This window comes from Macaca nemestrina, chromosome 1, assembly GCF_043159975.1.
Source record: "Macaca nemestrina isolate mMacNem1 chromosome 1, mMacNem.hap1, whole genome shotgun sequence".
Classification (NCBI taxonomy): Eukaryota; Metazoa; Chordata; class Mammalia; order Primates; family Cercopithecidae; genus Macaca; species Macaca nemestrina.
The window spans coordinates 226383586-226400471 of record NC_092125.1 but is presented as its reverse complement, the minus strand read 5'-3'; the positions used below and the strand labels follow the sequence as shown (position 1 = coordinate 226400471).

Sequence of the window (16886 nt, the reverse complement as noted above, 5' to 3'; positions counted from 1 at the left end):
CCCCATCTAGGGCAGCACACGGCCTCCAGCCAGGAGCAGGCGGGTGGATCTCACACACACACTCACAGCACACGGCCTCCAGCCAGGAACAGCCGGGTGGATCACACACACACACTCACAGCACACGGCCTCCAGCCAGGAACAGGCGGGTGGATCACACACACACACTCACAGCACACGGCCTCTAGCAAGGAACAGGCGGGTGGGTCACACACACACACTCACAGCACACGGCCTCTAGCAAGGAACAGGTGGGTGGGTCACACACACACTCACAGCACACGGCCTCCAGCCAGGAACAGGCGGGTGGATCACACACACACACTCACAGCACACGGCCTCTAGCAAGGAACAGGCGGGTGGGTCACACACACACACTCACAGCACATGGCCTCTAGCAAGGAACAGGCGGGTGGGTCATGCGTGGAGACTCTGCCACTGGAAGGGAAGCTGAGACTCACACCCAGAGGTTCTGCACCAGAAGTAAGACATTCAGACCTCACTTTGCCTGAATCTTTAGATCCAGGAGTTATGGGACTTACCCAGGGGGTTAAGAGCTGGGGAACCTCAGCCCAGTTGACACTTTATTTTGTGTCATTTGATACTTCCTTGTCTGTCAAAGGATTTTTTTTGCTTTTGCCTTTTCCTATTCTGCCCTGCTCTTCCATGCCCTCAGAAAGTTTGTAGTTTCGCTGGGGAGGACGTGCCTGACAGCTCAGTGAGTTCTGGGTCTAACATTCACTTATACACCCTGCAGGATGTAAACTATATATATTTATTTATGGCCTTCTGTGTGACCACAGAAGTTCTATCATTTTTCCCACTTAAGGGTAGGGTATCATTGCAACTAACCTTTGTGAAGTTTGTATTGATACCTAGAAGGGTCTAAGTAGGTGGCTCCTTATACTGTTTTTTACCAAAGCATGTATGTGTAGCAATATTATGTAAATGTTTATTTTCTTGGGTAAAATGCTTAGGATGGTCGTGTCTGTCTCTGGGTTATGCGTCCGTCATCCTCATGTCTTCAACAGGAGGCCAACCTGTGTTACTAGAAACAGACCTCTGTGCACCTGTTTTCCGTACCCTTGTCCAGAGTTCACTCACCGCAACGAATAATAGTGTCTGTTCTGTGATGAAGCAGGAACTTGTTCTTCTGGTGTGATGGATATAGCCTAATATTTCAGGATAAGAACTAAAAATCTCAGAACTACCAGGCAGGAGGTGGAGCTAGAGCAGCTGGCTTTCTTTGCTGGGACCTCTGGAGCCTCCTCTGGCCTTGAGCCACCTCTGAGCCTCATGTGCCCATGGAAACTTGCACTTGTAACTTTCCTTCTGTGCAGAATTTTCTCGCAATGGAGGGGTTCAGCTGCTCCACTCGGGCTGTCCTAAGGACATCCACTTGGAAGCCCTCAAAGCTGACCCTGTTGTCTTTGAAGCATCATGGGTGAGAACTAGGACCAAACTCATCAGCCCCCTAAATCTATGCATTATGCCTACTCCCCCTTCTCCGCCTTTTATTAATTTAAAACTCCAGGTTTGTTCGAGCTGCGTAAATTATTTGTTGGTCAACAAAAGAGGACAAGGATATTTTCACTGCTGTTCTAGGTCCTCCCTACTGCCTGGTACATAGTAGGTGCTCCAGTGAATATTTGTGCATGAATAAGTGAATCCTTCAAATATACTTTTTTACTCTAATGATCAGAAATTCTTCTTTGCTTCTCAGTAATTGTATTGCCTGTATCCCATTATCACACACAGTATACAGTTAAAGCAATGCACAGCTCTCAATTTGCCAAATATTTCACAGTGTTTTAATTATCCTGATAAAGCTATAAAGCCAAAACAAGCATAAAGGTGTTGCTTTTGGCTTGCTAGTATGGAGATGTAAAGACCATCATTTTATCCATCTAAGCCTTACAACCCCAAGAGCTGGGCCCTGGCCCTGTGCAGAGGAAAGGACATGTGAGGAGAAAGTCTGTCTGAACTTGGGCAGCAGAGTGCAGCAGACCTCACTCCCTGGGATGCCAGCTCAGTCATTTGCATTTGAGATTGGTTTTTTATTTTAATTATCACTCCCTTCTCCTTTGGAATTGAGAGACTCAGAGATGCCGTTATGCATGATATGATTTTGTTAAGAGGCACATAATTGCTTCTGAGTATTTTCATGAAGTGCTTCTCAGAGCAGCTTAATATCATGCACTCACGGCATAGCAACAGGGAGTGCAGCTGGGGAACAAAAGCTGGCCACTTCTGTGGCACACACGGTGTCATTGTGACTGTTGGAGCAGGAGATGCCGTGGGCAGGGCCTGACTCAGTGATGTCAGGGAAGGTCTGTGTCTGCAGTGTCCGTGCTTGACAGGGGGATGGGCAGGGGACAGCTGATGCGGGGACCGCACTGCAGCGCACTGCAGCACAAAGCCACCTCCACGGGCAGCAGGCAGGCTCGCTCCAGGCTGACCACAGCTCAGAGCGCGCTTTTGGTGCTTTTCTGCCCCTTTGTCTGCCATGGGATATTGATCTTGGCCACTCAGTTGCAGAGTGGTTCCAGAGTGCTCTGGAACAAGTCAAATGGATACTGAAAACTCGTTCACCAGATGCAAGATTTGTAGACTCGCAGAAGAAATCACAGATCTGTGGCTGTGGAGGTTTAAAATTCAGTCAAGCCATTTTGATGGGATGCATGAGGATCCCCGAGTAGGTTCTGAGACAAATGGTTGTCTGGCTTAGCAGCATTAGGAACAAGCAGGGGAGTTTATAATATTCCGCATAAGGCAACTGCCATGCTGCTTCGAACTGGACTCGTAACTGAAGAGTCAACTTCTTAGGCTTCAGATGGAAGAGACCTGTGATCTGCAAGATTTCAGGTTTCTAATGGAGAGGCATGGCATCTGGAGTAAGGACACCAGCACCACCTCAGTAGTCATCTTGTGTTTTCTGACGGTGGTCACAGGATGAGAACGGCTGTGTGCAGGTTACCCCACACAGCGTGTATTCAGTTACTTCCCTGTGGGGAGTTGCCACTGAGTGAGACGCTTAGCGGCGGGATCCTCCAAGTTTGCCTGTGTCTGTCCATCCATAGTTGTGCAATTGGAAGGAAGACGTTATTTTTCACTTTAAAAGAGGAAGTGTCTTTCTTGCATTGTTGTTCCTGGAAGTAGTTTATTAGAAAATAATATGAGGAATCTTTTTTTTTTTTTTTTTTTTTTTTTTTTGAGACAGAGTCTCACTCTATCATCCAGGCTAAGGTGCAGTGGTGCCATCTCGGCTCACTGTAACCTCCACCTCCTGAGTTCAAGCGATTTTCCTGCATCAGCCTCCTGAGTAGCTGGGACTACAGGCATGTAACACCACACTTGGTTAACTTTTTTTGTATTTTTAGTAAAGACTGGGCTTCACCATGTTGGCCAGGCTGGTCTTGAACTCCTGACCTCAGGTGATCTGTCTCAGCCTCTGAAAGTGCTGGGATTACAGGCGTGAGCCACCGTGCCCAGCCAGAAAATAATATCAAGATTCTTGAAAAGCAGTCTTCCTCTTGCTTTTGTGTTTTAGTAAAGTAAAATCAGTTTGATCTGAAGTGAGGACTGAACTGCTGACTGGGTATTGACTGTCTTTTGAGTAGAGCTAAGCTTTCTGGAGAGTGAGAATATTGTCTTCTTCTGGTAAGACTGCCTCATGCCTGTGCATCTTCTCTTCCCATCACCCTTCTTTCTTCTTGGCATATCTGGTTATACTCTCAGCCCTGGGGCCAAACAGATGGGTTATATCCATGTGCCTCAGTTTTCTCATCTGGAAAATGAGGATAATAGCAATACTTACCTCATGTGATGGTTGTGAAGAGTAAATGAGTTAATATCTGCACAGTGACACAGTGGTGCCTGGCATGCAGGAAGCATTCTGTGAGTGCTAGCTCTGCCTGTTGTTTTCTCTCAAATGTCGTACGCTTTGCTCACTAGTCTTGGAATTTTTAGTCAGGATGGTAAGGAGTGGTGATAAAATATTTCTTTTCCAGATTATCCCTTTGCATAATTCAGATGACTGTATTTTGAAAATAGTTATGTTCTCAACAGTTGGAGGAGAAATATGTGGTCACAGCTGTTCAGTCAGCTTCTACATACATTGACTTCATTTGTCTAAAGATGATGGTGATGGCAAGCATGCTAACCTAGGATTTATCATGTTCTGAGCACTTACATAGATTAACAGCTCTCTGAGGTAGGTATAACTACTGTCCCCATTTAAGGGGTGAGGAAACTGAGGCATCAAAGGTTTTGTTCTAAGTTCAAAGCTACACAGCTATTATATGGCAGAGCCAGGGCTCTGCATAGCCGTTCACTGTCTGGCTCCTGCACACCTCCAGCTCTATCGTCTCCTGCTCTCCCTACCTCTGTGCTCCAGCCACACAGTCTTCTGCTCCCTGAATGCCCTGCCTCAGGGCCTTTGCATGTGCTATTACCAGGCCCCAGTTCTGGACATGTTTGGCTCCTTCTCATCATACTGATCAAACTCGAAGTGTCACCTTTCCTGACTTGTCTAAACTCTATCCCCACCCCATCCCTCCTTATCACATTATGCTGCCTTCTTCACTTACCAAGGTCTGCCTGTGCTCAAGCAGGGAGAGACCTCCCCTGTTTGCTATTGAATAGCTAGCACGGTGTTCCTTAAAATTTGTGAAGTGTGGCCAGGCGCCGGGTCTCATGCCTGTAATCCCAGCAGTTTGGGAGGCTGAGGCGGGCAGATTACTTGAGGTCAGGAGTTCATGACCAGCCTGGCCAACATGGTGAAACCCCGTCTCTACTAAAAATACAAAAGAATGTAGCTGGGCATAGTGGCACGTGCCTGTAGTCCCAGCTACTCGGGTGGCTGAGCCAGGATAATTGCTTGAACCCAGGAGGTGGAGGTTGCAGGGAGCCGAGATCATGCCACTGCACTCCAGCCTAAGCAACAGAGTGAGCTTCCATCTCAAAAAAAGTCTCCTCTCTCTCTATATATATATTTAACATATATTATTATAGATCATATATTTTATATATGTCATGTTATGACATATAATATGTATATTTTATATATATATGAAGCGAGTATGGGCAGATTGATTTTCACATCGATTTAACTCCTCTTATGTACACGGATAGGTGACCCAACTCTAACGTGTATGCTTGTGTGTGCACACACACGTGTGTGTAAATGTAGGAATGTGGAGAGATGTGTTCTAATCTTAGTAAAGTGGTACAGAATCACAACATGTTTTCTCTTTGAGTTTCAATCCTAGCTCCAACAGTAATTCCTGTTGTTTCTCTGATGTAGAAGTTGAGGTACCTATTTATGTTTGTCTCTGATGAGACACGTGTTAAAAGAAATGTGGGGCTGGGCGCAGAGGCTCACGCCTGTAATCCCAGCAGTTTGGGAGGCCAAGTCAGGCAGATCCCGAGGTCAGGAGTTCAAGACCAGTCTGGCCAACATAGTGAAACTCTGTCTCTACTAAAAATACTAAAATTAGCCAGGTGTGGTGGCAGGCGTCTGTAGTCCCAGCTACTTGGGAGGCTGAGGCTTGCAGTGAGCCGAGATTGCGCCACTGTACTCCAGCCTGGGTGGCACCACGAGACTCTGTCTCAAAAAAGAAAAAAAAAAATGAAATGTGGCTGGGTATGGTGGTTCATGCCTGTACTCCCGGCACTTTGATTCCTTGAGCCCAGGAGTTTGAGACCAGCCTGGACAACATGGTGAAACTCCATCTCTAAAAACAAAGAAACAAAAAAACTAAAACAAAAATTAGCTGGGCATGGTGGTGCACACTGTGGTTCCATCTACTCAGGAGGCTGAGGTGGGAGGATGGCTTGAGCCTGGGAAGTGGAAGTTGCGGGTAAGCCTAGATCACACCACTGCACTCCAGTCTGGGCAACAACGTGAGACTGTCTCAAAACAAAAAAGGGTGTAACATTCTCAGGCACTGAATAATGCTATTCCTGAAATAAATTATAAAAGCTAGAGCCTGGGTCAGGAAATAAAATTTTTAAAAAATTTTTTTTTGTAAAAACTCAGTGTTTTGGTAAAAGAGATGCTACCTTTTTTTTTTTTTTAATAATTTGGTCTAACATACCTTCCTTTCTTGCCATGATTACTTTCTTCTACTAGTTTAATTTAAATTGTATTTATTTATTTTGCTCACTCTAGAGGGTTCTCTACCAGATCTCATGTCAGGGTTTCCATTGGGGAATTTGACAAAGAAACTGGGGGGCAGGAACCTGAACCTCTTTTTGATCTCTGACAAAAAGATGTTTTCTGGTCCTTTATCTGAGAACTTTGGGCTGCTGAAGATGCCACCATCCTGTGTGAGGTGACAGACTCATGATCGTGCTGGGGAACTCTGGCCTGCAGAGACCTCTCTGTTTTGGTGAAGTTACGGACAGCATTTGGATGCTGGTCTCACAAGGCGGGCAAGGCCACATGTTGACTGCTTTTCTTCCAGAACCCAACCTTACTCTTCCTCCTGCTCTGCCCTAGATAACCAGTTCAGGATGTCCATCCTGGAACGACTGGAGCAGATGGAGAGGAGGATGGCTGAGATGACGGGGTCCCAGCAGCACAAACAGGCGAGCGGAGGCGGCAGCAGTGGAGGCGGCAGCGGGAGCGGGAATGGAGGGAGCCAGGCACAGGTACGAGGTGGTGCTGATGCTCGGCTCCCGTTTCGCTTCATGTTTATGGATTGGCGTGGCAGTGGATGGATCACAGGCCTCTTCTCTGCTGCTGATGCTGTCCCTGAATTCAGGCAGAAGGCCTGAGGGAGTACTTTATAGTACCTGTGCTTTTAAGCATTATAATCTGTGCAGTATGGAAGCAGCCTTGGAATGTGGAGCTTCTCAGTTGTTTACCCACCTAATCCTTAAGTTATGTCTATTCATCTCAGAATTCACTACTGAATTATAGGGTAGTGGGAGTTAAGGACAACCAATTGGAAAATAGATGCCAGCTGGGCGTGGTGGCTCACACCTATAATCCCAGCACTTTAGGAGGCCAAGACGGGAGGATTGCTTGAGCCCAGGAGTTCAAGACCAGCCTGGGCAACATACTGAGACCCTGTCTCTCTAAAAAAAAATCTAAAAGTTAGGCGTGGTGGTACATCCCTGTGATCCCAGCTATTCAGGAGGCTGAAGTGGGAGGATCACTTGAGCCTGGGAGTTGAGGCTGCAGTGAGCCATGATCACTCCACTGCACTCCAACCTGGTCAATAGAATAAGACCCTATTTCTCAAAAAAAAAAAAAAAAAAAAAAAAAAAAAGCCAGATGGTGACTCAGATTCTGCTAGGGTTCAGAATTAACTTAGAATCTTCCTACTTTCTATTCTGTATTTTATCCCTGTCTTAAGTATAGGTATAAAACATAATTGAATTCAGTAATTCATATAAGCCTTTTATAAACTCAAGGTCAATATGAAAAGAGCCCAAAGAAAGTGTTTATGTAATGATTCAGTGTAGAATGATATTATGCATTACAGCATCTTTCACAAACTTTCTGTAAGTTCCATGAAGAATGTATGATATTGCCAAATACAGGTAAATTACCAAATATTGTTTCAGAGTTCCATTGGTCTTGAAGGCTTTATATACGTTTCATTTAGGAAGTTCATTTTGGGGAAGTCTCCCAGGGAGAAATTATTTCTCGGGACCCTAAGATAAATTTAAAGGAGCTGATGGTATTTTTTATCTCCACTACTCAGTCTTTGCAAAAAAAACCTCAAATAATGACCCCTCTTTCTCTTCAAGACAAATGATAATTTCCTTTACACAGTTAAGTTTTTAGGTGAATATTTTTGGTTTTATGAACCTCATAAATATCAAGTATTAGTAATATTTCAAATAATAAGAGGTTAAAATAGCATCATATGTCACACCCAAAAAGCTAGCCTCTTTCCTCCTCACATTTTCATATTGCTCCCCCATCTTCAGAAATCAGCAGGAAAGAAATGACTTGGCACACAGTAAAATATTATTAAGGCTAAGATAGGCTTCTTTTTTTCCTTTTTGACATGGAGTCTTGCTCTGTCGCCCAGGGTGCAGTGCAGTGACACAATCATGGCTCACCGCGACCTCCACCTCCCAGGTTCAAGTGACTCTCCTGCCTCAGCCTCCCTAGTAGCTGGGATTACAGGTGTGTGCCACCACGCCCAGCTAATTTTGTCTTTTTAGTAAGAGATGGGGTTTCACCATGTTGGCCAGGCTGGTCTCAAACTCCTGACCTCAGGCGATCCACCCACCTTTGCCTCCCAAAGTGCTAGGATTGCAGGCGTGAGCCACCACACCCGGCCTAAGATAGGCTTCTTTTTCACCTGATAGTACTAGGTTTTGTTGTTGTTGTTGTTGTTTTGTTGTTGAGACAGAGTTTTGCTCTTGTTGCCCAGGCAGGAATGCAATGGCGCAATCTCGGCTCGCTGTAACCTCTGCCTCCCAGGTTCAAGTGATTCTCCTGCCTCAGCCTCCCTAGTAGCTGGGATTACAGGCGTGTGCCACCACACCCAGCTAATTTTGTATTTTTAGTAGAGACGGGGTTTCTCCATGTTGGTCAGGCTGATCTTGAACTCCCGACCTCAGGTGATCTGCCCACCTTGTCCTCCCAAAGTGCTGGGATTACAGGCATGAGCCACTGTGCCTGACTGATAGTACTAAGTTTTATAAAAGATGTAATCATTAATTTACCTCATGGCTCACATAAGAGATCTCCTTAAAATGCTTTTTCTTTCACCAACAAAAGTGGCATAAAAGGAATGGTATGTGGCCGGGCGCGGTGGCTCAAGCCTGTAATCCCAGCACTTTGGGAGGCCGAGATGGGCGGATCACGAGGTCAGGAGATCGAGACCATCCTGGTTAACACGGTGAAACCGTCTCTACTAAAAAATACAAAAAACTAGCCAGGCAAGGTGGCGGGCACCTGTAGTCCCAGCTACTTGGGAGACTGAGGCAGGAGAATGGCGTAAACCCGGGAGGTGGAGCTTGCAGTGAGCTGAGATCCGGCCACTGCACTCCAGCCTGGGGGACAGAGCGAGACTCTGTCTCAAAAAAAAAAAAAAGGAATGGTATGTAATGTCATTTTAAAGCTCAGCCACCACGCAACTGGCCTAGAATCTCATCCCATATTAACCACTATTGAATATCTTTTCATCAGTTTCAGTTGCCTTCAGTAAATGTCTGTGTTTGCCATGCAGGATAGAGACATGGCTGTTTTTGTTTAATACAAAAAAAAAAAAAATTCCCTTTTCGTTCACTCTGGCGATTTCCATGTGCTGACGAGCGTGTCTGGTGTGTGTGGAATGGCTGTGCCTTGGCCTTTTGAGTCAAGGTCAGTTTGTGGCATGTTGGGTTCGCCCAAGTCTGCTCCTGTAGGTGTTTTTACAGCTCTGATGGGGCCGACGTAACAATCCCATCATGTGCCTTTTTTATTTTGGGAGGCATTTTTTCCACATTTAAAAATAAAAATCCGCGAGGAGGCATAGGATTTCTGTAGTAAGTAAAGTTTATGGAGTGTATTGCCAGAAAAAAAAAAAAGTACTTTTTAAATAACACCAGAGATACAAATTAGCCTAGAAGTGCCATTTATTTGGGGAAGTGTTAAACATAAAACTGCTATCACAGAGACTCAGATAAGCTGTTGAAGTTTACTAACTTTGATTTTATTTTTCTTCCGTTACAACTGAGTCATAGTAAGTAACCCATGTGGTTAAAATTAGTAAATTTCTCTTTCCTGTAGCCCTTATTGTTATTAATAATGCTTAAATTTCAAGATCTCTAAATGCTCTCCTCAGTATCCTTTTTACTTTATACAAAGGACTGGATTATTATTAGATACTTTTAGTCATTTCTTTAAGGAAAAAACAATCCACATCTAAGTGATCTAATTCTCCTTCAGAAGAAGCAAGAGGCTGGGCGCGGTGGCTCATGCCTGTAAACCTAGCACTTTGGGAGGCTGAGGCGAGCAGATAACTTAAGGTCAGGAGTTCGAGACCAGCCTGGCCAACATGGTGAGACCTGTCTCCACTAAAAATACAAAAATTACCTAGAAATCGCTTGAACCTAGGAGGTAGAGGTTGGAATGAGCCAAGATCTTGCCACTGCACTCCAGCCTGGGTGACAGAGCGAGACTCTGTCTCAAAAAAAAAAAAAAAAAAAAAATTAAGAAGAAGCAAGAGAGTGAAAGAGCCACTATACCCGCCAGTGGAAACGTGAGGAAAGCTATTCTGCTCCACTGTCTCATAACAGTTTACTGCCTACAGGAAGGCTAGAGCCGAGCCACCTTTTTTTTTTTAAGGCTGTGTACACTTTCCCCAAGATGAATCGGCATGAAGTTCCTAATCAGAGTGTCAGCCGTAATAGATAGACTCGTGTCTTTCGAGTTGTGAACTTTACAAAGGTGCTAGTGAGCTGAAGCTAAGCACATTTTAGTCTCAATTTCATGGATGGTTCTTGGGGGTTTGGGGTTTTTTTGGTGGTTGTTATTTTTTGAGACAAAGTCTCGCTCTGTCACCCAGGCTGGAATGCAGTGGCGCGATCACAGCTCGCTGTAGCTTTGAACTCTCCAGGCTCAGGCAATCTTCCCACCTCAGCCTCCCGAGTAGCTGGGACTACAGGTGCACACCACCACACCCAGCTAATTTTTGTTTTGTTTTGTTTTTTACTTTAAGACACAGTTTCGCTCTGCCGCCCAGGCTGGAGTGCAGTGGCACAATCTTGGCTCACTGCAACCTCCGCCTCCTCAGTTTAAGCAATTCTCATGCCTCAGCCTCTAAGTAGCTGGGATTACAGGCGCCCACCACCACGCCTGGCTAATTTTTGTATTTTTAGTAGAGACGGGATTAGGGTTAGGGTTGGCCAGGCTGGTCTTGAATTCCTGACTGCAAGTGATCTGCCCACCTCAGCCTCCCAAAGTGCTGGGCTTTCAGGCATGAGCCAGCATGCCCAGCCAATGTTTCTTTATTTTCAGTGTTTTACGCTTTCCGTTGTGAGTTTCTAATCGTAAAGCATTTGTTTCCCCTACATCAAAGCGCTGATGGGGTGGAAGGCCTTTAGTCCTGAGGTTGTAACGTGCGCTCTTCCGTGACAGTGTGCTTCTGGGACCGGGGCCTTGGGGAGCTGCTTTGAGAGCCGTGTGGTCGTGGTATGCGAGAAGATGATGAGCCGAGCCTGCTGGGCGAAGTCCAAGCACTTGATCCACTCAAAAACGTTCCGCGGAATGACCCTCCTCCACCTGGCCGCTGCCCAGGGCTATGCCACCCTAATCCAGACCCTCATCAAATGGCGGTAAGGCTATGGTGCAGCTGGCTGGGGGTCAGCCTCACGCATCCTCGCTCACATTCTTCCTGAGCACTGCCACCCGCGGAAGAAATCTACCCGTTCGGTCCGCTTTATAGCCGGCGAGCAAAGGGCTTTGTCCTAGGACAGTTTCCAAGGGAGTTTTATGAACTTCTTCCCAAGAAATACCCAGTAAGATAATAATTAAATGTTGAATTTGTTATTTTCTTTGAACCCCTCACCAAATGGAGTGTCCACGCTGCCCTGGGACTCTCTGTTTCTTCACCATGGGATATTATATGCCCAGTTGGGTTTCATCTTGGTGGGGTTTTATAACACTCTGGTGTTTCCTTTTAACGGTGATGAATAGTGTGATAATTTCTGGTGCTCTCCCTTATAGTACAAAGCACGCGGATAGCATTGACCTGGAACTGGAAGTTGACCCTTTGAATGTGGATCACTTCTCCTGTACCCCTCTGGTAAGGAATGGGTTCACGTAGCCCCCTCGCCATCCTTCCAGCCTGGCATTGGATGTGCCTGGTTCCCACTGTTGTCTCTTGCTGACACATGGCATGTTTTGGAGATACTTTGGGATGGGAATCTTCAGTGGCCCCACCGAGATTGCCAGCAAGGACCAGTTTGTCAGTTGGCACCAATGGCAAAAGTCAGGTCTGGTCTTGACCTCTGATTGAGAACGCTTGCTGTGTCTCCCTGTCTTCTAGATGTGGGCGTGTGCCCTAGGGCACTTGGAAGCTGCCGTCGTGCTGTACAAGTGGGACCGTCGGGCCATCTCGATTCCTGACTCTCTAGGAAGGCTGCCTTTGGGAATTGCCAGGTCACGGGGTCATGTGAAATTAGCAGAGTGTCTGGAGCACCTGCAGAGAGATGAGCAGGCTCAGCTGGGACAGAACCCCAGAATCCACTGTCCTGCAAGTGAAGAGCCCAGCACAGAGAGCTGGATGGCCCAGTGGCACAGCGAAGCCATCAGCTCTCCAGAAATACCCAAGGGAGTCACTGTTATTGCAAGCACCAACCCAGGTAAGAATTCAGAATCATGACATCTCAGAGCTTGACAGAGATCCCGTTTGCTTTCATGCAGCTGCCCTCAGCAAAGTCCATAGGATAGTCACAAACATTTCCGATTTTTTGTTAATGTTTCTGATTTTTCCTTAAGAATGCCTAGTGCTGCCCCCTCCCCCAGTACAGAAGAAAGTAGCAAAAGTTCTATGTTCATGCAAGAAATACATAATTTTGGAGGAGGAGGATCTGAATCTGATGTATGCTCCTGGGGATATTGAAACGTTAGGGACGGGTCTTGAGTTCCGGCTTTGCGCTTGGTGTCTCTCAGGCATAGAGAAAGTGTTGATTCTTTAGGATTCCTAGTTGTATCTCCTGTCCTGACTATCCTTTCTACTGTACTTTTCAGAGCTGAGAAGACCTCGTTCTGAACCCTCTAATTACTACAGCAGTGAGAGCCACAAAGATTATCCGGCTCCCAAAAAGCATAAATTGAACCCTGAGTACTTCCAGACAAGGCAGGAGAAGCTGCTTCCCACTGCACTGAGTCTGGAAGAGCCAAATATCAGGAAGCAAAGCCCTAGTTCTAAGCAGTCTGTCCCCGAGACACTCAGCCCCAGTGAAGGAGTGAGGGACTTCAGCCGGGAACTCTCCCCTCCCACTCCAGAGACTGCAGCATTTCAAGCCTCTGGATCTCAGCCTGTAGGAAAGTGGAATTCCAAAGATCTTTACATTGGTGTGTCTACAGTACAGGTGACTGGAAATCCGAAGGGGACCAGTGTAGGAAAGGAGGCAGCACCTTCACAGGTGCGTCCACGGGAACCAATGAGTGTCCTGATGATGGCTAACAGAGAGGTGGTGAATACAGAGCTGGGGTCCTACCGTGATAGTGCAGAAAATGAAGAATGCGCCCAGCCCATGGATGACATACAGGTAAAAAGCAGGGACGGGGTAAGCCCGCAGAGGCCGGTGCGGTACAGTCGCTGTGATCTTTACGGTCAGTTTCCGAAGGTTGTATCGTTTTCTCCCCCGCGAAGCCTTCAAAGTCTGGTCTTGAGCGGAACATCGTTGGAGTATCTTCTTTCCTTGGGGCCACATTTTCATATGGTGAATCGGGCACCAGGAATAGGGCCTGAATACCAGTTACCCTGGTCTCAGCAAAGCCTTCCCTCTTTGTACCAGCTCCTCAGAACTCACTCAGGACCCTACAGTACATCATCTGCTTCCTCCTTGCATTTAGGTTGGTTGATTTCACTGTTTTAAGTACTAGTTAGAATATAGTCAAGGCCCTAAAAATAGCTAGGACAGGAAGCCCGTGGATAGATTTTGAATTATCTGAGTGACCTTGACCAGCGTAGCTATCATCTAGCCATTGTAAAGGGCATATATGGCGTGAGGCTCTCAGGAGGGCGGTGAAATATTCCTGAAGCTGGTAACTGACTGCCCTTATAATAAATCTAGCAATTCCAGAATCCTTTTAGGACCTTAAACGTGTTACGGACTAAGAGAATACGTACTGAAATAAACTTGACATTAGCCTAATAAGCAAATTCCATCTATTAAAATATATAGGGGAGGACCATAAGGGCAGCCTAAAAACAAGTTTGACTTCCTCTCTTTCCAGCTCCCATTGATGCAACCTGAAACAAATGTAAAAGGGAAAAAAAGACTCAAAATTCAACAGGGCACCACCCGTGCCTGTAGAAGTGATACAAGGAGAGGGAGGTGTGTGGAGGAGATCACATGTCCTGGTCAGCACGTCTTGGGAGAGGCCTGATTTCTGAGCCATTCCTGCTCATTGCATCCCAGGGGCCCCTTCTCGCCAGCCCTCTGCTGTTTGCAGAGGATGAGAAAGAAGCTTGCATGCTCACCAGTGTGTTCCTATTTCTGGGGAGTTGTCGGGGGCACCACTTCTGACCTACCGTATTAGTCCGTTCTCACACGGCTGCTAAGGACATACTCCAGACTGGGGAATTTATAAAGAAAAAGAGGTTTAATGGACTCACAGTTCCACGTGGCTGGGGAGGCCTCACAATCATGGCAGAAGGCGAAAGTCACATCTTATATGGTGGCAGGCAAGAGAGGCAAGAGAGAATGAGAGCCGAGCGAAAGCGGAAACCCCTCAGAAAACCATCAGCTCTCGAGAGACTTCTTCACTACCACGAGAACAGTATGGGGGAAACCGTCCCCATGATTTGGTTATCTCCCCCTGGGTCCCTCCCACAACACAGGGGAATTATGGGAGCTACAGTTCAAGTTGAGATTTGGGTGGAGACATAGCCAAACCGTATCATCTACCAACCACTGCAGTCGTGGGGAGGACTGCCCAGAAAAATCAAATAATGTTTTAGACAAGAGGGTGGTACATTTCTTCTATAAAGAGCCAAGTAGTGAATATTTTTAGGCTCTGTAGGCCGTACAGACTTTGTCCTAGCTACTTAATGGGCCCTAACAGCACCAAAGCAGCCTTAGCATTAAACGGAGGAGGGTGACTGTCTCCTAGTAAAACTTTATTTACACAAACAGGCAGCTGGCTGGATTCAGCCTGCCATCGTTTGCCAAATCCTGTTTTACACACTTCCTGATGGAACCCACACCAGACACCAAAACTGAGCAATCTAGAACTATATTATAAATATAAATGCCTAGGACCTTCCCACAGTGGTGGACGTGCCCTCTATCCATGCCGCCCACCATGGGAGACATTCGGTGCCACATGCGGAATCAGGCACTCGATCAGCATAGCTGTCATGTAGCCATTGTAAAGGGCGTATGTATGAAATATAGCCAGTGCAACTCAGGAACTGGGTTTCTAATTTTATTTAAGTTTAAATAGCCATTGGATAGTGCAGCTTTTTAGAAAGTGGCCTTCACTGAAACAGAGTTCATGCAGGAAATAGAAAATAACCTTTAAAAAATCCACTTCCTATTTTCACAGATCTGTAAGAGAATAGCATCTTGCCAAATTAAGAGCGTGTGTCTATGGAAAAAGCAGCAGTCTGAAGAAAGTTTTTTAGCCACGTGAAAAGATAACACTTAAAAACAATGAAATAATTTTTGAAAATGGCAAAACTGTTCATAGAGGAGTGAACAATCAAACCAGGAAAACTGAGCAATTATTGATAGTGTGGCTGCATGTGAGAGGAAGTTGTGAGGAAGAGACTCTTTAAATAGAAGAGGAATAATGTTTAAACAGTCTCCTAGAACTAAAATTCTCAATTATTTTAACCAAACCAGGGAGGGTAGGGAAATGAAGAGAGTAAAAGTGTATGAAAGCTCTCTGGTTCAGAGACAGTAATAGATTTTGTTCCACTCGTGATATAGATAGATGTGCACTGGATAGGCTGAAATATGCTAGTTAGAAATGTCAAGTTAGTAGGTAGCATAAAAACGGGCTACAGAAGGACAGGCGCGGTGGCTCATGCCTGTATTCTTAGCATTTTGGGAGGCCAAGGCGGGAGGATCACCTGAGTTCAGGAGTTCGAGACCAGCTTGGCCAACATGGTGAAACTCTGTCTCTACTAAAAATACAAAAATTAGCCAGGCGTCGTGGTGGGTGCATGTAATCCCAGCTACTCGGGAGGCTGAGGCACAAGAATTGCTTGAACCTGGGGAGGTGGAGGTTGCAGTGAGCCGAGAACACGCTACTGCCTGCTTGGGTGACACAGCAAGACTCCATCTCAAAAAGAAAACAAACAAACAGAAAAAAAAACAGGCTACAGAATTTCTAAGTCATTGAAGGGGAAAAAAGAAAAATTTGGCCCTTTTGGAAAAAGTTCAGGGATGGTAACAAAGGAAAACGTAACTATAGAAATCAGGAAACAGAGGAACCTTTTCACACATGATTCAGTCACACGCTAGGAAGTGATAATTCTATTAAAGGCCAGATTCTTGGATTTGGTTTTTTGTTTTTGTTTTGTTTTTTGAGATGAAGTCTCGTTCTGTCGCCCAAGTTCGGGTGCAGGGGCACCATCTCTGCTCACTGCAACCTTCGCCTCCCAGGTTCACGCCATTCTCCTGCCTCAGCCTCCCGAGTAGCTGGGACTACAGGCCCGGCTAATTTTTTGTATTTTTAGTAGAGATGGGGTTTCGCCATGTTAGCCAGGATGGTCTCGATTTCCTGACCTCATGATCTGCCCACCTCGGCCTCCCGAAGTGCTGGGATTACAGGCGTGAGCCACCGTGCCTGGCCTCGGTTTTTTTTTTTTTTTTTTTTATAAAAGCAAGATATATGCTACTTGTAAGAAATACAACCAAAATGAAATGAAAGAGAAACAATGAAAATGAAATGATAGAGCTATAATAGATAAATGAGTATAAAAAGAAAAAAGATAAAAAGTACGATTCAAGGCAAATTTTATATATATATAGTTTATCAAGAAGATATGACAGTTACAAACTATTGTATACCTAGCACCATAACCTTGAAACATTACAGCAAATACTAGTAAATACAAAGAAATGTGGACCCACAGTCATAGTGTGTTACTAACACCTAGCTCAGAATTTTTTCAGATCAAGTAGATATGAAAAGCATATGAACAAGTTGAACAACAAAATCAGAAGACTTGATTTAATATATATTTAATATA

General features: G+C 45.6%; 1 protein-coding gene across 30 annotated transcripts in view; it reads left to right on the top strand.

Annotated features, from left to right (window-relative positions):
- LOC105479380 (calmodulin binding transcription activator 1) overlaps positions 1-16886 on the top strand; it is a 975024-nt gene that overhangs the window by 931132 nt on the left and 27006 nt on the right. For 16 of the 30 annotated variants that reach the window (XM_011737369.2, XM_011737361.2, XM_011737354.2 and 13 more), the window contains 5 exons: positions 6503-6654; positions 11090-11286; positions 11678-11756; positions 12000-12315; positions 12704-13227. In XM_011737369.2, the coding sequence (XP_011735671.2) occupies positions 6503-6654; positions 11090-11286; positions 11678-11756; positions 12000-12315; positions 12704-13227 (1268 nt within the window). The remainder of the gene's footprint in view (positions 1-6502; positions 6655-11089; positions 11287-11677; positions 11757-11999; positions 12316-12703; positions 13228-16886) is intronic. The other 14 variants (XM_071067081.1, XM_024792358.2, XM_024792356.2 and 11 more) reach the window with 1 other exon arrangement.